Source organism: Rana temporaria, chromosome 6 (genome assembly GCF_905171775.1).
Source record: "Rana temporaria chromosome 6, aRanTem1.1, whole genome shotgun sequence".
NCBI lineage: Eukaryota > Metazoa > Chordata > Amphibia > Anura > Ranidae > Rana > Rana temporaria.
Window position 1 is genome coordinate 74,945,871 of NC_053494.1, and position 21,748 is coordinate 74,967,618.

The following is a 21,748-nucleotide window of genomic DNA, read 5'->3' on the forward strand; positions in this document are numbered from 1 at the left end:
GGCTGTCGTTTGAGGATCCCTGATTTAAAGGCTCAGGAACCCTTTGCAGATGTTATGGCTTAATTGGCTGAGTGGGACACTTTGAGCCTAGAATATTGCACCTTTTCACAATATTCAAATTTTCTGAGATTGTGGATTTGGGGTTTTCATGAGCTTTTATTCATAATATCACAATTATGACAAATCAAAGCTTGAGCCATCTTGCCATCTCATTGGTTTCACCTTTTAGTTGTAATAGTGAAATAAATGAACTTGTGCACGATATTCAATTTTTTCGAGTTTCACCTGTATATACTGTGACTCTGTACCTGCCAAATATGCTGCAGAAATCTCCCTCCACTGATTCTGGCTTCATCCATTTTAACTGAGGGCAGCTAAAGCTGCTGCCTGTTCACTTCCTGGATTTATACACACAGGCACACCTCCAGCTCTGATTGGCCCTCTTATGACTCCCCCCCCCCTCACTTCCTGGCAAACTCTCACGAAAGAGAGCTGTGCATGATGTCATAAGCCTAGGCTTTTTACCAGCCAAACAGGAAGTGGGCTGTATATGTCATTTTCTGGCATAAAAAGTTTTTCTATCCAAAGTTAAAACGAGGGCCGAAGATTTGATGGATGGAATTTTGGGTGGTCAGATGAGACTAAAATTTACATTTTTTTTTTTTTGGCCTCAACACCATATAATAAGTCTAGATGTGCAAAGTTGGTAGAGATGTATTTCAACAGACTAAAGGCTGTAATTAAAGCATAAATCCTTTTTCAAACTGTGATTCTGGTTTTGATATTTTTTTTTTTCCTTCCTGAAAGGTTGATGTTGGATCTTTCACTTGGATGTTATAAGTTGCTCTAGTAAATACAGCTGGATAAAGCAAAACTGTAATAAGGCAACTTTCATTTCAGGCTGCTAAGCATCAAAATTTGATTACTTTAAAGGGGGCAATTTCTGTTCTATACCCACTGTGTGTGTGTGTGTGTGTGTGTGTATATATATCTATCGCTATTCTTCATATGATTTGAAGATTACAGTAAATCGTTTTCTGCAATTGGAGCGCGTGTCCCCTTGTTGTTTGTGTGTGTGCGTGTGTGTGTGTATACGTATGTGTGTGTGTATGTATGTATGTATGTATGTGTATATATATGTATATGTATATGTATATATATATATATATATATATATATATATATATATATATATATATATATATATATATATATATATATATATAAATATAATCTCTGACACACAACCCTTGAAATAATTTTCCGGTCTCGAGCCCCTGTTACTAGATCTAAAACTTATGATACATTAGTGTGGTGGTCATTGGGAAGAATTGCCACCTTTACAAATAATTGAAAAGATCAATGGCGTCAGTGAGAACTTGGCTGAGAGGCATAAATTGATCAAGGAACCTCTAGCAACCTCCTGGAGGAACCCTTGTTGAGAAACCCCAGTCAACAAGAAGCATAAGCAAGGAGAGTGTGGAAGTGGAAAATCGGGTATCTGGTAAGTTAAACTGGTTCTTCCAGTACCTAGACATAAACACTTAAAGCGGTAATAAACCGCAGCCTTTAAAAAAAAAAATAAAAAAAATCCCTGCAAGACGATGGCATAATGTCCATCGCATACTAGCACGTTATCAAATTACCTTAGTATGAAACCCTTCAGCTGCGCGCTGTCACCGTTGACTGACCTTCCATCTTCACCCAGTCTCCCTTCCAAGTTTGCATGCTAGGGCTGTCTGACTGGCTAAACCGCGATGACTTCACTCCTGTGCAGAAGCCACGACAAAGAGCTCTGCAGGGATGGCACGGGTATGCCGTACCACCAGAGCACATGTGTCGTGAAGTCACAGGCTGTATGCAGTGTGAATATCTTTTAAACCGTGCCTGTGGAGAATTTTTGGTTTCCCCCGGAGCTAGGCTTCACTTGCCAAGTTGCTAACTCTTTTAGGTTTGATGGCCCCCTCCAACTGCGTTTTTTTCTTTTAAAAGCCCAAAAAACAAACAAATCAACATGGGTACTAGAAGGAAATGAATTATTAAACATGGTTAAAGTGAGTTTTCATATGACTGTTGTGTGTGATTTTAGTTCAACCTGACAGTTTTGCCTGTTTTTTTTTATTTTCAGAAATGGAAAAACATTAAGGTCTTGCACCTGAAAACGCAGACATCTGTGGCTCTGCCTATTTACAATTCTCCTAACAATTTGAAAAAAATAGACTCAACTAAGACTATGGACCATAATGTAAGTAATTTATATATTGACAGCTTATATAGTGGTCATTAAAATATAGAACGCATATTTTGAATTTTACCGTAACCCTCTACATTGTTTTCAACAAGGATATTGGCTGGACATGAATTTGGGTGCTGTTCAGTGATTTGGGGCAGGATGTGACTGTCTAAGTTTAAATTTAGGTGAAAGCAGAGCAGACATCGTAAGATTTGTTAGTACATTCTTTAACCACTTTAGCCCCAGACCATTTTGTTGCTAAAGGACCAGGCCCTTTTTTGCGATTCGGCACTGCGTCGCTTTAGCTGACAATTGCACAGTCGTGCTATGTGGCTCCCAAACAAAATTGATGTCCCTTTTTTCACACAAATAGAGCTTTCTTTTGGTGGAATTTGATCACCTCTGCGGTCTTTATTTTTTGCGCAATAAACAAAGGGCGTCAATTTTATAAAAGTGTTATTTTTTACTCTCTCAGCTATATCCCCCAAATATATATATATATATATATATTTATATTTGGGGGATATAGCAGAGAGTAAAAAACGCTTTTTTTAAATTGACGCCATATATATAATATATTCCTCAGTTTAGGCCAATACGTAATCTTCTACATTATTTTTGGTAAAAAAAATCGCAATAAGCGTTTGATTGGTTTGCCCAAAAGTTATAGCATCTACAAAATAGCGGATAGTTTTTATGGCATTTTTATTACTTTTTTTTTTAATAGTAATGGCGTGACTGCGACATTATGGCGAACACTTTTGACACCATTTTGTGTCCATTCTCCTTTTTACAGCGATCGGTGCTATAAAAATGCACTTTTTACTGTGAAAATTACACTGAAGGGGTTAACCTGTAGGGGGCGCTGAAGGTGTTAAGTGTGACCTAAGGGAGTGATTCTTACTATGTGAGGGGCGTGGCTTGGCGTGTGACGTCACTAATCGGCGTTCCCCAATGACAGAACAGACAGTGACAGTGAAAGTCTGACTAGCACGGTGAGGTTGTTTTTTTTTTGTTTTTTTTTGTTTTTTTAACACTTGCCCGTTCTTCAGCTTTGTGACCCGATCGTGGGACACCGCGGTTAATCACTTAGACCAAGCTTTTTTCTGACATTTTATTGCTTACAAGTTAAATACGGTGGAACCTTGGATTAAGAGCATAATCCGTTCAAGGAGAATGCTTGTATTTCAAAGCACTCGCATATCAAAGTCAATAAAAAAAATATAATTCATTCCGCATTGACTTCTATGGCATGCAATACCGCATGTGGCCAGAAGTGGGGGGCGCCCGAGACCCCCAGAAATACTCGGACAACGCGACTGATCTCCGAAACAAGCGTTTCCGAGTGGCTCCAAACCGTTACGAGTCACCTGCAACACCTGACAACTCGCAAACCAAGTCAGGATTTAAAAGTTGCTCGTCTTTCGAAACGCTCGTTAACCGCATTACTCGTGAACCAAAGTTCCACTGTATCAGTATTTTTTTGCTAGAAAATTACTGGGAACCCCAAAATATAGACACAGATCTCTCTATCTATATTCTTCTTTTTTTTTTTTTTTTTCTAGCAGACACTAGAGAATAAAATGGCGGTCATTGCAATATTTTATGTCGCACTGTATTTGTGCAGCAGTTTTTCAAAGGCAATTTTTGGGGAAAAAATACACTTCACATTATACGGAAAAAAAAAAAATTTGGGCACTTTTTTATATTGAAGGATGTTACGCTGAGGATCGTGATCTTTTATTCTAAGCAAAAAAATGTGATCCTCATTTTATCCAAAATCGTGCAGCTCTACTGCATGTGTTGACTCTTTGACATTTTTATAGGTCCCTTTTTGTTATATCTGTTTTATGTGAGAGATGTCCTGTTTTATATGATCTGTATACTATATTGTACTGTCTATCTATTATACCATCTTCGTGTCATACTATTCCACAGTCTTGCACTTGTTTGTGTAATTTTGTATTGTTCTCAACAAAAAGTAGTAAAAAAAAAATGTTTTTGAATCCTATGTTGCTGTGTTAAGCCCAAAAAAAGTTGAGCTCCGAGCATGAGGCAATTTTAAGGGAGATTAAATAATCCCGGGCCCGTCTGTTTGATCTGTCCGTCTATGCCAGGATGTACCCAGTTCAAGCGCTTGGAAATACTCAAACACGGATGGGCTTGTTCAAAGACCTGTTTGAGTGCAGTTTATATACCCCAATAAAGGGGAAACATTGGACAATACCTATCATAAATTATTATAGGAACATATAATCGTGAGGAATACTTAAAGGTGTGCTTTGCAGAACAGTAAGACCCCTTTTACACTGAGGCACTTTACAGACACCTGTAAAGCTGTCTCTCCAATGTGAAAACCCAAAGGGCTTTCACACTGGAGCGGTGCGGGGATGTCAAAGTCCTGCAAGCAGCTTTTTTTAAGGTGTTTTAGGAGCGGTGTATATACCACTCTTAAAGCGCCCTGCACATTGAAATCAATGGGCAGTGGCAGCAAAGCGCTGCTGTTAACCCTTTTTTGGCCACTAGTGGCCGAATAGCGCTTCTAAAACACTGGTAAAGCACCGCTAAAAATACCGGCGCTTTACCGCCAACGCCCCAGTGTGAAAGGGCTCTAACATTTTCATTTAAGTTTCATAAACATTTTCCATTAGAAAGCAAGCTCCTTTTTTCTATTAAATCCTCTGGGTACCTTTATTTTTTTTTTTTATAAATCTCTTTATTTAAATTTTCTCTTTTTTTTTCCATACAAAAAATAAAATCGTACACATACATTACATTCATATTTCACTTAGATTCCAATGGCATTGACATTGACCTTCCTCTATTTCTTCAAAGCATCCATACAATATCCTTCCATCCAATACCATACATTTCTCTTTCTCCCTCCCCCTCCTCCCCCAATGGTGTGATTAATTTCCCAATTCCCCCCTTTATCCTGATGCTGTTATAGGGTTCTCTATCCAATTTGCCCATACTCTACTATATTTCTCCCCATATCCTCTATTACAATATGTTTCTCTGTATAATATCAGATTGCTGTTTACTAGATTTTTCCACTGTGCTATTGAAGGAGCCTCTGTTTTTTTCCAATTTAGGACTATTACTTTCCTGGCATAGAACAGCAACAGGCCTATCTGCGTTTTCCTTTCTTTTGAAATAACATTACCCCCTATTAATCCTAAGAGACAAATCTCCACTTCTTGTTCCAACCTTACAGATGTCACTCTTGCTATCATTCTCAGAATCTCACTCCAGAACGCTGCTATTTTTGGACAAAGCCAGAATATATGCATAAAGTCTCCTGGAGCAACCACACACCTCCAGCAATTCTGCGAGTTGGTCGGTGAAATCCTATACAACTTGTATGGTGTATAATGGCTTCTATGTATAATTTTATATTGTATCAGTTTATCTCGGAGTGATACCAGTATCTGCAATGGGAACCTCCATACTTCCTCCCAGTTCTCCAAACCCGGAGCTTCTCTCTTCCAATTTTCTCTTAGTTTGCTTATATCATAAGGTGTAGTGTTTATCAAGTATCCATAGAAATTTGAGATTGTCCTCTTCCCGCTTTTTACCATTTGTTCTACATCTGATTCCATCAGTTGCGGGGTCCCCTCTGGGAACTGGGCTATTAAGGCATGGCTGAGCTGCCTATACCTGAACTCATAACTCTCGGGGATATTCCAAAGCTGTCTCATTTCCACATATGATAGAAACTTTCCTCCCTGTATCAACTGTGATAATTTCTTCACCCCATATTTAGTCCATGCTCCCGGGTCTTGGACCAAATCTATATGTGGTAATTCAGGGTTCCTCCACAGAGGGGTATTTGGAGATAAATTATTTTTTTTTCCCCCTTCTCTTCCTATGACGGATTTCCATATTTTGACTGTTGTTCTCATCGCTGGTGTCAAATCTCTCCTTGTTTTAATACCCCTATACAGCAGTCCCTGTAGTGCTTCTACCGATTGGACCACTGTTGCTTCCAACATAGTGGCCGAATCGTATCCATCCGGGTCTAACCATCTCCCTGCTGTCACTAACTGTGCCGCTGTATAATATTTATGGAAGTCTGGGAATGCTAATCCCCCCTGCACTTCCGGTCTCATAAGTGTGCTTAATTTAATTCTAGCTGGTTTATTGGCCCATATAAATGCAGAGAGCATTCCATGTAGTTTTACAAAAAAACTTTTTGGGAGCCACTGTGGAGAGTTTCTGAAGACATATAAAAATTTAGGCAATACCTTCATCTTCACTAGGTTTATACGTCCCAGTAAAGACAGAGGCAGTGTCGCCCAGATCTTTATTTTCCTCCCAAGCTCCTGTACCTCCGGATCTAAATTTAATTTCCGAAAATCTTCAACCTGTCTAGATATTCTAATGCCTAAATATTTAAATTCCAGTACCCATTTCAACGGCGTATTTGGGGCAGCGGTTTCCTGTGCTCCTTGATCTATAGGGAATAATATTGACTTACCCCAGTTTACTTTAAGCCCTGTATATACCGAATAAACATTCAGCAATTCCAGAGCTCCTTCCAAAGATGGACCCGCATCTCTCAAAAATAGAAGCATGTCGTCGGCATACAGGGCTACTCTCTCTTCCAGCCCCCCCACCCGGAGTCCCTGAATATTGGGTGTGGTCCTAAGAGCCTCTGCCACTGGCTCTATTGCAATTGCAAAGAGCGCTGGAGAGAGAGGGCAGCCCTGCCTCGTGCCTCTATGTAATTGAAAAAAAGACGATAATCTTCCCCCTAATTTCACTGCAGACATTGGCCTTTCGTATATTGTTTGAATCCACTTAATAAATACTAGAGGGAATCCCATCCTCCTAAGTATTTCCCAGAGAAATGGCCATTCCACCGTATCGAAGGCTTTCTCAATATCTAAAGAGGCCACTGTCCTTGATCCCTCATGCATATGATGTGTATGTATGTTCGTGTAAAGCCTACGTAAATTAATATCTGTTGTCCTTTGTGGCATGAATCCTGTTTGATCTGAATCTATTATATTTCTAAGCAGGGGCTGTACTCTAAGTGTCAGTATTTTTGTCAATATTTTTACATCTATATTTAATAATGCAATTGGCCTATACGATGAACATAACTTTGGATCTTTTGTTTCCTTATATATTAGTGTTATGTGTGCCTCTCTCATAGATTCTGGCAGGGCTCCTTGCATTAACCCGCTTGTAAATACTTCTACTAATTTAGGGGCTATTAATGCTCCATACCTTTTATAAAATTCTACAGGAATTCCATCTGGGCCTGGTGCCTTTCCTCCCGAAAACGTACGTATAACCTCCATAATCTCTTCCACCCCAATGGGCCGAACCAATTCTCTCCTCTCCCCGTCTGACAGCCACCCCAAGGCTATCCGGTCCAAAAGGTCCGTCGTATCCTCTGGGCAGGGGCCAGACGGGAGAGAGGAGGTATAAAGCAAACTATAATACTCTCTAAAGGCCTCCAATATTTCTTTGGGTTCTTTTACTATCTGTCCATTAAAGTCCTCAATCTCTGATATAATTGTGGCTTGATGTTCTTGTTGCGCCAGCCTTGCCAGAAATCTGCCCCCCCTATCTCCCTGTTCAAAAATATTCTGTCTATTTTTATGCATTTCCAATCTAGTTGTTTCTTCCATATGTAGGTGAAGATCTCTCTGTGCTGCCATCATTTCATCAAAATTAATGCTGCTGGAATCCTGCCCATACCTCTCCCTTTGTATTTCAATCTGTATTTTCAGCTCTTGTTCCTTCACCTTCTGTTTTTTGTTAACTGCTGAAATATTTGATATATATTGCCCTCGTGTGTAGGCTTTGAACGCATCCCATACCGTTTCTACCGAGGCTGATCCTGCGTTATTCTCCCAATATTCCATCATTATTGATTCCATTTTCTCTACTATTTCTGGGTGATCCACCCATTGCGGAGTTAATTTCCACAGAGACGCATTTTTAGGAGTTGGAATACGTACTGACAGATATAAAGGAGAATGATCTGAAAGACCACTCGGCAGATATTTGGCCTCCACGATATCTGCTAACATCGTGGAGTCAGTAAACGCTAAATCTATTCTAGATGCCGTCTTATAGGAAGTGGAAAAACATGAGTATCCCCTTTCTCCTGGATTCCTCCACCGCCAAACTTCCGTTACCCCCATTACCTGAGCCCAGTTATACAATTCTGTTGAATGTTGTTTAGGGGGTTTTGGTCTGTCCAACTCTGGTGATAAGACCGCATTAAAATCTCCTATTAATATCAATCTCGCTGGCATATACTGAATGATTTTTTCCATTATCTCATTCAGTACTGCCACCGAGAATGGAGGTGGAATATACACAGCAGCTATAACATATCTCTGTTTACCCATCCTATATACTAGAATAACATATTTTCCATTCGCATCTATATGAGCCTTTTCTATTTCTCCTGTAAAAGATTTATTCACCAAGATCGACACCCCTCTAGCATATGAAGAATACGTAGAGTGATATGTTTTCTGTATCCAGGCTTTTTTTAGTGTGATTAATTTTTTCCCCATTAAATGTGTCTCCTGTAGTATAATCAGTTGGGGAGAATATTTTTTTATATACTGAAACATTAATGCACGTTTAAACTTTGAATTCAATCCTCTAACATTCCAAGATAAAATCGAAAAACAATTATCCTTTCCGGGCATGATATCTAGAATATGTAAGGAATTTATACTTCGATTGTTCACTATACCACTCCATTCTTCTGGGTGGTATCTCTTGGGTACCTAAATCACACCATTGACTTCCCCATTCTCTCTTCACTCTCACACTCATTCCCCCTCCCCCCACCCTACCCGCCCTACCCCTCCCCACTCCCCTCTCTTGTATCTTCCCCCATCCATTCTGGGATGGGAGTGGAGAGGAATTTCTTCTACCCCCTATTTTACTGACCATAATCTCTTTTTTAGGTCTAGTATCTAACATAACCCACCCTTCTTTCCTAATCCCTAGAAAAAACGACCACCTATCTCCCATTCACTTATGCGGCAGGCTCCTCTACTCAGCTGCATATTTCACCTACACACCTGTATTTATATTGTTCCATATTTTAGGACCTTCCCCAAAAGAAGAAAAAAATAAATAAAAATAATAATAATAATAATAATAATAATAATTATAAATTAACCCCATCTCCACCCTTAAACAAACAGCAGAGTGAACGAAAGGAGAGAGAGAGCGAGAGAACAATTTCTCTCCGCTTCCCTCCCCCCCATCATTCACATGTTTTTAAACACCTAGGTGCCCACGTGCTTATTATTAATTAATTATAACCAATATACTTAATCATACTCATAATCCATCTCTTATTCATCATACATATCCCCTTCTTCCCTAGGGGAATAACAAACATTGTACCATATTATCCTATATATTCCCATTTATACCTTCACCCTCCCCCCAAAAAAAAAAAAAAAAAAAAAAAACTCAACCCCCTCCCCATCCCCCATTGTACCTCTTCTTCCCTCTTATTACATAGCTTTATATTACTTCATAACTACAAAATGAACCGTTAGTGTTTGTGTATTCCTTATTTAACTTTAGCTTAGTTTTAACATAATTTTGCAATTCCTTATATCTTCTATCCAAAAAAAAAAAAAAAAAAAAACATTTCCACCCTCAACCAGATAGCAGAGTGAGCGGAGGAAGAGAGGAACAATTTCTCTCCACCTCCCATCACTCATGTTAAGTGCCCAAGTGCTTATTGTTAATTAATTATACCCAATAGATCAATTTATACTCATGATCAATCACTCATTCAAAATACATATTCCCTTCTTCCCTAAGGGAATAAAATAACACTATATAATATTATCCTATACACTCCAATTTATACCTTCACCCTCCCCCCTATCCCTCCTCCCCCCCCACCCCAAAAAAAAAAAAAAAAAAAAAAAAATTATTATTATACGGAGAGGAAGTCTCATATATCAAATGTATACATTGGGTCAGTCCTGACCGTCCCCCTATCATGGGAAACATTCTCTACCACCAATCTGTCTATTTGGTATCTAACCACTCCACCGCTTGGGTAGGTGTTTCAAAAAAAAGGGTGCGTGCCCCATCCGTCACTCGTAGTTTACTAGGGTATAAGATACTGTACTTTAACCCTTTCTCCCTCAGTCTTCTACGGATTTCTGTATATTCTCTTCTTTGCTGCTGAATCTCAATCGGGTAATCGGGAAAAAATAGTAGCTTAACATTTTCATATTTAATATCTGCCCTTTCCCTGGCTGTTGACAGAATTTGATCTCGATCTCTGTAGTTCAATAAACGTATCAAAAAAGGGCGGGGAGGTGCCCCTGGTTTAGGGAGGCGAAAAGAAATTCTGTGTGCCCTCTCCACCACAAACGTTGTAGATGCTTCCGTCAAATTCAATATTTCCGTTAATAATTTTCCTGCAAACTTGACTGGATTATCTCCCTCCGCTCGTTCTGGCAAACCCAGTATACGCACATTGTTTCTCCTTAGGCGGCTCTCTGTATCTACCGCCCTGTCCTGTAGCTCTTTTATTTGTTTTTTCAATATGTGCCATCCTTTATTATCCTTTTTTAGATCCTCTTCCAATTTGGATACACGAATTTCGATTTCTGCCGTTTTTTTTTTGTATTTTGTCAAACTCATGTTTTATTGAGCACACATCTACAGCCAGGGCATCAATTTTGTTTAACAACACCTCACTGCTTACTTTAATCGCCTCCAAGATATCTTTGCCAGATGGACCACACTCCACCTCCCCTCCTCTCCCAGTTTGAGTCTCTGCTGTTACCCCTTTTGTTGGGGATTTTTGAGGGGATTGTGAGGGTTTCGCTGCTGTCCCTGTTACCTTCACTGTTTTAGCTGCCATAGCTGTAGGGGAGGAGCTGGGGGTCACCTGTTGCGGTTTTACACGGGGTTTGGTCGGTGCCATTGACTTGTTGTTTCCCTCTGATTCTTCCCTTTGTATACCTTTATATTTCCCCTCCCTTGACAGTATTGCTCATACAAAGGCTTATGGGTCGTTGTACACACTTTATAATTACAGGGATTATCTCTCCAAATGTTGCAAGCAATTGTGGATCAGGTAACAGCGATTTATTCACCTTTTTCTCTGCTCAGTAAATTATTATCTCCCTGCTCAGCCTTTCTCCTCCTCCACACAGTTCTCTTTATCCAAAAAGAAATATTGACAATTTTAAAGCCTACCGTTCTCCAATGTAGGACTCTGCAGGTAGCTCTGCCAGGTGTTTCAGCTCGAGGTCTGTGGGGCTGTCAGCATGTCAGGCTCTTGGCAGGGGTTTCTTGCTGTCTTCCTTCTTTTTTTCCCCGCTGGAACAGTGCTCAAAAGAAGTTCATAAGAGCCACAAACAGTATTGGGACTCAGTGCTTCACAAGTTTACACCAGGAGGGTCTCATCCGAAGGTATGCAGCTTAGAAGAGTGCTCATAATAAAATTCAAAGAGACACAGAACGGGGATGCTGGGGATGCCGAACTTCTGTTTTCAGTAGCAGAACTATGCAAGTGTGTAGATAAGCCGTATCCCATAGAAAAGAGACACGCTGGAGTCCAACTACTTCTCTCCTCTCTGCTCAACAGCTGCTGCCCACCAGAGATTGTTCACTGCAGCCTTGTAGCTGTCTGATCCGGAGCTTATCCGTGCCAGGTAAGAGTTCAAGCTGGAGATCCAGCTGACCGACCGTGTCCTTCGCCGGGGGCTAGGATTAATCTATCTGCACTGGCACAGTGAGTCGTCCGGTCCCTCAGCTGCGCTGTGCAGAGCAGGAAGGGGGAGAGATACACAAGCCGTCACCCGTCCACTGTCCGCATGTCAGCACTTTAGCAGAGGGGGAAGGAAAAGGCAAGCTCTCCACGCTGGAGAGAAAGGTTGTCAGCCCCTGTATCCACCTATATAGAAGGCAGGCTGTCCAGCGCTGGGGTAAAGAAATGGAAAGGGAGCCCTCCGTCCACACTTGAGGGGAGAATCAAGCCAGCTACACCGTGGCTATGTTTTGCTGGTATAATCCGTCGGTTCTAGTGGGGGGGAAGGCCGGTCCATTATCAGACCTGGAGCTAGGCGTCCCTCGCTGTTAGCATAGTGAGATCAGAGCCCGCCCTCTCTCACACCTCACATGCTCTCACGCATCCTCTGGGTACCTTTATAGATTTTAATTTAATTTAATTTAATACACATAATAAATTAAATTACAAAATATATGAAAACAAAGTGCCATTAGAATAAGCATGCCTGCTTCCTTAAACCAAGGTTTTTGGAGATTTTTTTTTGACTCAATTGTTTAACTACTTTCATTCCCTTAAAAAGATAAAATTCTTCCTTGGCAATATTTCTGGTCTCAGCTTGCAGCTTCGATACCTCTTCTTCTTCTTCTTTTTTTGTTTCTCAATGATCTCATAGTAATCTGGAATGTCTATACTGGTATGTATCCAAGTACAACACTCATTCTCTGTGACCTCACATAAATTGGTATTGGCCATAGAATCTCTGGGCCATTTCCTGCAAGAACAGTTCCTTCCTCACTGCTTAGTTCTACTTTCAATAGGCCTATATCCGTCTTCGTATCATTTAAAACCAAATCCATAAGGTTAGCATAAGTATTGAGATAGTTTATGAATTGGGTTCCTCTTTGGTGGAGGTTCTAGCTCGTTCCTCTGAGAAGAGTAAACTGTTCCCTTCTCAAAAGAATAAGAATACTTTTCTTGGTTTCCAAAGCAAAGCTAATTTTGGAACCAACAGGCAAAGAAAAAGTGGTCTTTTAACAAAGATAAGCCGAAAATAAGCCTATCCTGGCATCCAATGATGCCAGGATAGGGGAAGGTTGTCCCACTTTGCCAAGGAATGGGAAAAGATTTCCGACAATTCCTTTTATCCTTCAAACATTGGAAAGGGGTTACAGGTTGGAATTCAAAAGTCTTCCACCCCAGAGATTTTTTTCTTACTCCGCCGAGAAACCAAGAGACGGCAAGCCATGGGAAACAGAAGGGGTAATTTTCCCCTGTCCCGGAAAATCAAAAATTCCGGGGATTTTATTCCCATGCCTTTCTGGATTTTCAGGACGCTTATCTTCATGTTCCAATCTGCCAGAACCACGAAAGTGCATCAGATTTGCGTTTTTTTCATGGACAACGGGCCGGGTCATTGGCAACTGCCAATGGCGTGCGAGAGGTTCACGTACACTACACCGGACACTTTCTTGCCTTTTTAAATAAAGAAACAAACACTCTCTCTGGTTGCCAACGGTAACAGCCGATATCCCGGACAAGCCCCCACGTGTCTTCATGTCGAATCCCCGCTTCCCACGCTCAGTTTGAAGCCTCCGCCGACGTATACCGAGCGCAGTACACTCGGGTATATTCGGCCAGGCTCGGCTTCTCACGCATAAACGTCAGAGCGTGACTACGAGTCAAGCCGAGCCTGGCCGAATGTACCCGAGTGTACTGCGCTTGGTATATGTCGGCGCAGGCATTCAAACACAGAGCGGGTATCGGCGTATATCGCGCACCCACGATTTTGCCCTGATTTTCAGGGCAAAAAAGTGCGCGATATACGCTGATAAATACGGTATCTAAAATATAAATATTTATTGCAATCATCTCATGTTGTGCCCACAAAATCCATTTGTTTTTTGATAGTTGCAACTCATTCAATCCTTTTTTCTAAATATAGGATGTTGGCATAGTGGGGGTCCTCCCTTTCTATTCTTCCCTCAGCTAAAATACTTAAAGTGGGTCGTGGATGGGTCTTTCAGCATGACATTGACCCAAAACATAGCGCCAAGGCAACAAAGGACTTGCTCAAGAAGCACATTAAGGTCATGGAGTGGCCTAGTAGTCAGTCTCCAGACCTTTATCTTCAAGTTGCCAAGCAACAACCAATAAGCCCTAAGGATTTAGAGAAGATCTGTAAATAGTGGACCAAAATCCCTCCTAAGATACCATACATGTCTTGCCTCTGTGCTTGCCAACAAGGGTTTCTCCGAGTACGAAGTCATGTTTTGCTTGGGGATCAAATACTTGTTTTACTCACCGAACTGCAACTCCATTTATAATTTATGGATTTTTGGTTGATGTTGAGTCTCGATCAATTAAAAAATGCCTATGATAAAGCTTATAAACCATTTCTTTGGAAGTGGGCAAACTTGTGAATGATCCCAATCTGCAGTGGATCAAGTTTCCCCACTAAGTGTGGTAAAAATTAAAATCGGTTGTAGGTGCAAAAAAAATTTTTTTCTTGTGACACAATACAGTTAGAACATTTTAATTTTTTTTTTTTTATTTCATTTCTATTTTTCTATGTACTTGATTGTTATCACAGGGGGTTAATAAACCCCTGGTTATCACAGTTTTGGCAGGTGACTGTACTCTTTTTATGGACACACGTTCAGAAGCGCACACATGCAGAAACACACAGACTCACGGAAACACGCAGGCAGAGATGCACACAATAGAGAGATTAGGAACTATGGCGCTAGTGTGTTAACCACTTGCCGACCGGCTAACACTGATTATATGTTGGCAGAATGGCACGGGCAGGCAAATCAACATACCTGTACGTTTCTACGTGACAGTGCCCGCAGGACCCGCAGACTCTGTCCGCCGGTGTCTTGCAATTGTCATGGAGCTGCAGAACAGGGAAGATGCCTATGTAAACAAGGCATTTCCCATTTCTGCCTAGTGACAGGACAGTGATCTACTGCTCCCTGTCGTCGGGAGCAGTGGTCACTGTCGTGTCACTTGTAGCCCAGCCCCCCACGGTTAGAATTACTCCCTAGGACACGTTTAACCCCTTGATCGCCCCCTAGTGTTTAACCCCTTCACCGCCAGTGTCAATTAGACTGTAATTGGTGCATTTTTATAGCACTGATCGCTGTATAAATGACAATGGTCCCAAATAAGTGTTAAGAGTCCGATGTGTCTGCCGCAATATTGCAGTAACGATAAAAATTACTAGTGGAAAAAAAATGCCATAATACTATCCCCCTATTATGTGGACGCTAGTTTTGCACAAACCAATCAATATACGCTTATTGCGATTTCTTTCTTGCCAAAAATATGTAGAAGAATACATATCGGCGTAAACTGGGGAATTTTTTTTAGATGTGGGATATTTATAGCAAAAAGATATTTGACTTTTTTTTTTTGTTTTATAGCGCAAAAAATAAAAACCGCAGGTGTGATCAAATATCCCCAAAAGAAAGCTCTATTTGTGGGGAAAAGGAGCTACATTTTGTTTGGTTACAGCGTTGCACGACCACGCATTTGTCAAAACGACGTAGTGCCAAATCGCAAAAAATGGACCATCATTGGACAGCCAATTCTTCGGAGGCTGAAGTGGTTAAGTGAAAGCAGATGGAACATAATTGGAGGCAGCTCCTCTAAATTAGGTCCCAATAACCTATGGAGAGTAGTATGAGTGAAGGAAGAGGGCTCCAACCTGTAAAAATGGGTAATGCAAAGTAAAAATATGTGAGAGGGTGATAAATGCATAAAAACTCACTTTAAATGTGAAGAAAAAAGCCTGGTCATTCCTGAGTGGTGGTGGGTCTCGCACTGATGCTATGGGGAGCGGCTGGTATAGTTCAGGAGAGCCTATGAAGCAATGGCATACAGAGGGGATGTCCGAGTGCTCTGGAGGAGGTCAGCGGCAGCAAATGAGGTGACAGATGGTTGGAATGTCTGTCTGCAGTTTCGGGAGATGGTTTAGTCTCAGCTGGGGCAGGTGGAATATGCAAGCTGTATAGTAGATGGCAGGAACCGCCGGTGGAATGTGAGGTAGACTCGCGGTGGAGCGTCAGGCTGAGTAGTGTGGATTGGGTTGTCGGGTAAGAGCCAGGGGCTGTAGGTATATGTCTGATGGATTGCTCGAGATTAAGATGGTGGTGTTCTATGGCAGGCTAAGCGAGGCTATGTAAATGTCTTTAGTCAGGGGCACCAGATACCCTGCAGTGCACCAGAGTCCCCAGCTTGTTTGTAAGCCTGCTCCGATGTAGTCTGCAAAGTTCGAGTCTCCACAAGGGGATCTTGTTTTTAGAGCTCTGCCCCTTTATCAAACCAGTAGCAAGAAGGGCAGCTGTAGATTGACATTTCTTTAGAGGGATACCTGGGTGGAGCTGAACTCGAGGGTGACTCCCATTCACAATTGAGTAACCGGTTGACACAGCCCAGAAACAATCTGAGACATGAGCACACGCAGACTCTCTATAAACAAGCATGTAGCCAGTGAAAGTTCAAATAAATGTGCAAAAATACATATACAAAGTTCCAATTGCAAAATTTCTTTGCCAAGTGCTGCTGTGCTGACAATTCATAAAGTGCGGAGATGATTGATATCCACACAACGTGCTCCAAACCCAACCCCCCCCCCCCCTTGTGGTTGGACTCACCAGATCCAATGGACCCCTTAAGCAATAATGGATTGTGGGTTAAACAACAGGCTTAGTCTGGTGAGCAGGGTGATGAGACGCCAACTCCAGAATACAATCCTTCTGGTGATGTTTCAAACTTGAACACAAGGGGAAAGATCCCACATGGTATAGATCGTCTTGTTTGTTCAGTAGAAATCAAGCTTACAATGTGGGAGCTTTCCCCTTATGTTTAAGTTTGAAACACCACCAGAAGGATTGTATCCTGTAGTTGGCGTCTTATCACTTTTTGCTTGAGGGGTCCATTGGATCTGGTGAGTCTAACCACAAAAGGGGGGGGGGGTGGGAGTGGGGCACATTGTCACCTGTGTGGATATCAATCATTTCAGCACTTTGAGTTGTCAGCACAGCAGCACTTTTACTGGCTACATGCTTGTTTATTAAATTTTCACTTGCTTTTTTACACATTTATTTTAAGCACAACACTTGCAAAATAAGTTTTGCAAATGTATATATTTTTTGCACATTTATTTAAACTCACTGGTGCTATGTGCTCATTTATAAACCTTTTTTTTTTTTGCACATTTGGTGCAAGCTTAGCACTTTGTAAAGCAATTTGTGTGTGCATGCACACATTTTTGCACATTTATAATTTTCACTGGCCACATGCTTTATGAAATTTCTCAAATTCTTTGTCTTTTGAACGTTTAGTCTAGTCTATATTAGCACTTTACTATTCTCCAGTTAAGCTTGTTCGCACTGTGGTATTTCCATTAATTCAACATGTGTCTGAATCTGTGACACTACTTTAGATGAAACAAATCCAAATCTCTCCACCAGGTGAGTATATTGATACCACCACAATTGAAAATTTACTCTTACCAAAGAGCCTGGACCCTTTATTACAAAGGGTCAAGAAGGCTAGATGTTATAATCCCCATCACTGGTCACTGATGGGGGGTAGAAAAGGGAGCCACATCAGGGTTAATCCCAGAGTTACTAAAAACTCTTCTCAAAGTGTGCAAATAGAAAAATCCCAGATAAATAGAAAAACGCTAGATAGTGTAAAACCTCGAACCGATTTTAATTTATTGATTGGATACAATGCAAGAGCAATACTATTCAATAAATTCAGAGTAAACAAAGCTTAAGATTAAAGGATTGTGGCTGCTACTTTAAATTAATAATTTCTTAATTGCATTTTACATGAATAACTCAACAACATTGTTTTGCAATTTTTGGCAGTTTTTGTTATGTAATTTTTCCTTTTTATCTGCTGTAAAACCATCTTGATGTTTCTACCCAGCTTTTTTTTTTGTCTGTAGCTGTTTTTATCCACATGATTGCTCGAGCATGTGTGCTAATTTCTATCACATGACGGCCAATGATGCTATTATAAACACCACCTTGTGCTCTAATCTTCCACCCCCATGATTAAGCTCCAAGGGGTGTGACAAAACTTTGGACGAGTGGCCTGGCTGGAGTTTGGGCTGAGACTACCGTTCCTCTCATTTCATGCACATGGGTCTGCTTCATGATTTGTGGCTTAGCACATCTTGGCAGAATCTTTTACTTTGACATGTGGCACTTAACTGTAAAATGGGTCTAAAGAGGGAGAGTTAAATATACCCGTCACCAACTTCAGTGTGTATATGACAGCACTCGGCACCATGTGGAAATCCAATCTGCTTACCAGACAGCTGGAAGCCCAATATAATGGAAACCCAAAAACACATCTCCAGTATTTAGCTTTAAATGGAATCCAACCCTGGACGGTGACTAGCCATCGGATACTTTTCACACAGTGGAAGCTTCTTTAGATTCTCACATCAGGTGTATAATGGTCACCATATCAGCCAGCGGTGCGCAGTGATAAAATAAGGCAGCCAATAGTGAAGCCCGTAATTTAATTTAAAATAATTTTATTTCTAATAACTTGCAATTTCAATACAGGAATGAATGATTCGAACGGCTGCGGCTCTCGGCGTGCTACTGTCAGCCCGCCTGACATGTTTCATCCAATCTGATATCAGAGGCGTCCAATTGGATGAAACATGTCGGGCGGGCTGACAGAGCTGCAGCTGTTCGAATTTTGTGATGCATTCATTCCTGTATTGAAATTGTAAGTTATTACAAATACATTTATTTTAATTGAAATTTCGGGCTGGCTTATATGGGGACTGTTATACACCTGATATGAGAATCTAAAGAAGCTTACACTGTGTGAAAAAAATCTGATTAGTCACTGTCCTGGGTTGGATTCCATTTAAAGCTGAATACTGGAGATGTGATTTTGTGTTTCCATTCTATGCATATTGCTTCCAGCTGTATTTCCTCATGGTGCCGAGTGCTGTCATATACACACTGAAGTTGGTGACTGGTGTATTTAACTCTCCCTCTTTAGACTAATTTTACAGTTAAGCGCCGCATGTGGACTTTTATATATTTTTGATGATCAACAAATTGTGCTAGCTGCTTTATTCACTTTATCATATTTAGTAGCGTGGATATTGACCTGTTTGTTTTTTTTTGTTTTTTCATTCCGACCAGCCTGTTGTATTTTTTGCATGCGATTACTGCCGCTAGCAGTAATCATTGTGTTTTGCCAGCAGGTAAGGCTCCCCACTGGCAGAACACATTATCGCTGCCGGAGATGTTGATGGGGAAATTAAACGATTTTCTCAAAGAAAAACACATCATCATTGGCTTGCCTTAAATAGCCACATGCATCTATTCTTTCATTTTTTAATTGATGAATCTAAAAGTTTTGTATATCTGCTTTGTCCCATTTGTATTAGTGTGAATATGAATTTGCAATAATAAAGGTTCTCATTTTATCAGAAAGTGCAAGCTAGGAAGACACCTGGAGACGTTGAAAGTGCAATCAAGATTCAAGAGCCAGGACTGATGGAGTTGGCTAAGAAACAACAAATGATTGATAAAGCTGAAGAAGACTTAAAAGTACCAAGCAGAAATAAACAAGCCCATTCTACAAAACGGGGAATTGAGGATGGTGAAAGTCAGGAATCTGCATTAAACCATCACATTCTTAAAAAGACTGCTATAAAATCTGCAATAAAGCTCTCAAAATCTGTCAGAAAAGTTCCTCTGACTAAAAACTTGAACAAAAAAAATTGAATATTCTACAGTATTCAGATCTTGCTGAGCTAAAGAACAGTTAAATGCAATATGCGTGTTTTTGTATGTACTGTTAAATTTGAAAAGGGAAAAAAAAAATCTATTGACAAAAACCTTTTTCTTGTAGGTTCCCATTTAAAGAATACTACCATTTTTAGCAATGAATCTAGTAACCAATAAATAAACTGAATTTGTGTTTTGGGCTGTTACATGTATTACCCAGGAAAGCTTCTTTTGTGCCCCCCATGTAACTGGGTTTTTTTTTTGGTTTTTTTTTATCAAGCAAAATGTATTTATTGAGCTCAAAAGGTATTTGTACACACATGGTTCAGAGCAAAACAAATACAAAAGATCAGTCAGTTCCGCAACATGCAGCAGCAACATACTATACATATCAATCTAAAAGAACAATGGCAACCCACTCTTTACTGCAGATAAAAGGAACATTCCACCACTCCCCCCCCCCCCCAATCCAGATGAGGAAGTTAGAACAGCAGCAGACACTCTAGTAAAACAGTAGGTTATAGACCAGATCCAATGGGGCCAGTCCGGGAACCCCTAGCCATGGGGCCCAAAGTTTATCAAATTGACCTCTCTTACCCCTATGTTGATCAGTTTTTCTAAACGAGTAGTGTCACTCATTTGGGCAAGCCTATCCTGCAATGTGGGGGGTTCCATGGATTTCCAGTGCTTCAGGATTACCTTCCTAGCCTGAAAGAGAGCCCTTGCTACCGCCCACCTGTGGATGTCCTCCAGTGGGAGTGCGTCTAATATGCCCAGCAAACAATGTTTAGGGTTGACAGGAATTTTTATCTGAAAGACTTATCAAGGTTATCCAGGTTTGTGACCAGCATAGGTGGAGCTTTGGGCACCTCCAAAGGAGATGGATCAAATCTCCATGATCCCTGCTGCACCTAGTACATTCTGCACCCCATCCCCATACGAGCCAACCTACCTGGCGTGTAGTGAGCCCGCAGAAGAATATATAGCTGTGACACACGCTGGGCCATGTTCAAAGAACACAGGGGTATGGCCTGCAAGGCCTCCTCCCACTGCTCATCCTCAAAAGTTCCAAAGTCCCGTTCCCACTGCGACATCGTCTTAAGAGGAGAGTCCCCGTGGAAAAGGCTGAGGAGCATGGCATAACTACAGGAGACAAAGCCTTTATATGTGGTGACATCAAGCATGTAACTAGAAATGGAGGCGGGATCTAGGGACCATTGGGTAACTGGGGTTTGATTTCCTCTTGGTTTGACTGACCACTTTAAACTTTAGTGTAAGGTTGGAATAAGTAACATGGTCTGATGGTTATTATGTTGTCATCTGCTCTAACTCATACTGCAAACACAGGAGATTTATTTAATCTTTAATAAGGGTTATATACTTTAGGTCTAAGGGGTAGAAGGAATGCTGTTGCCCCCCCTGGCTGCCACTGCTGTTTTGATGATCTATGTTGTAGTAGTGGCTATGTATTTAACAAATTTGCTTGGAATCTAGTAGCCAGCTAAAAAAGTTAGGAGCCAGAAAACGCACCCGTCCCGCCAAGCTCGCGTGCAGAAGCGAACAAATACTTGAGTAGCGCCCACATATGTAAACGGTATTCGAACCACACATGAGGTATCGCCGCGATCGTTAGAACGAGAGCAATAATTCTAGCTCTAGACCTCCTCTGTAACTCAAAACATGCAACTTGTAGAATTTTTTAAACGTCGCCTATGGAGATTTTAAAGGGTAAAAGTTTGTCGGCATTCCACGAGCAGACGCAATTTTGAAGCGAAACATGTTGGGTATCGATTTACTCGGTGTAACCATTTCATTCACAATAAAAAAAAAATTGGGATCATTTTACTGTTCTATTTTCCAATTTAAAAGTGTATTTTTTCACAAAAAAAAGTGCGCTTGTAAGACCGCTGCGCAAATACGGTGTGACAAAGTATTGCAACGATCGCCATTTTAGTCTCTAGGGTGTTAGAATAAAAAAAAAAA

The 21,748-nt window shown here is 40.9% G+C and overlaps 1 protein-coding gene across 1 annotated transcript in view; it reads left to right on the plus strand.

Moving 5' to 3' along the window:
- Window positions 1-19,971, plus strand: part of RSL1D1 (ribosomal L1 domain containing 1) — a 199,966-nt gene extending 179,995 nt beyond the window's left edge. The window contains exons 7-8 of the mRNA XM_040356935.1: window positions 2,129-2,245; window positions 19,466-19,971. Coding sequence (XP_040212869.1) covers window positions 2,129-2,245; window positions 19,466-19,762 — 414 coding nt within the window. The 3' untranslated portion in view covers window positions 19,763-19,971. The remainder of the gene's footprint in view (window positions 1-2,128; window positions 2,246-19,465) is intronic.
- The last annotated feature ends 1,777 nt before the right edge of the window (window positions 19,972-21,748 follow it).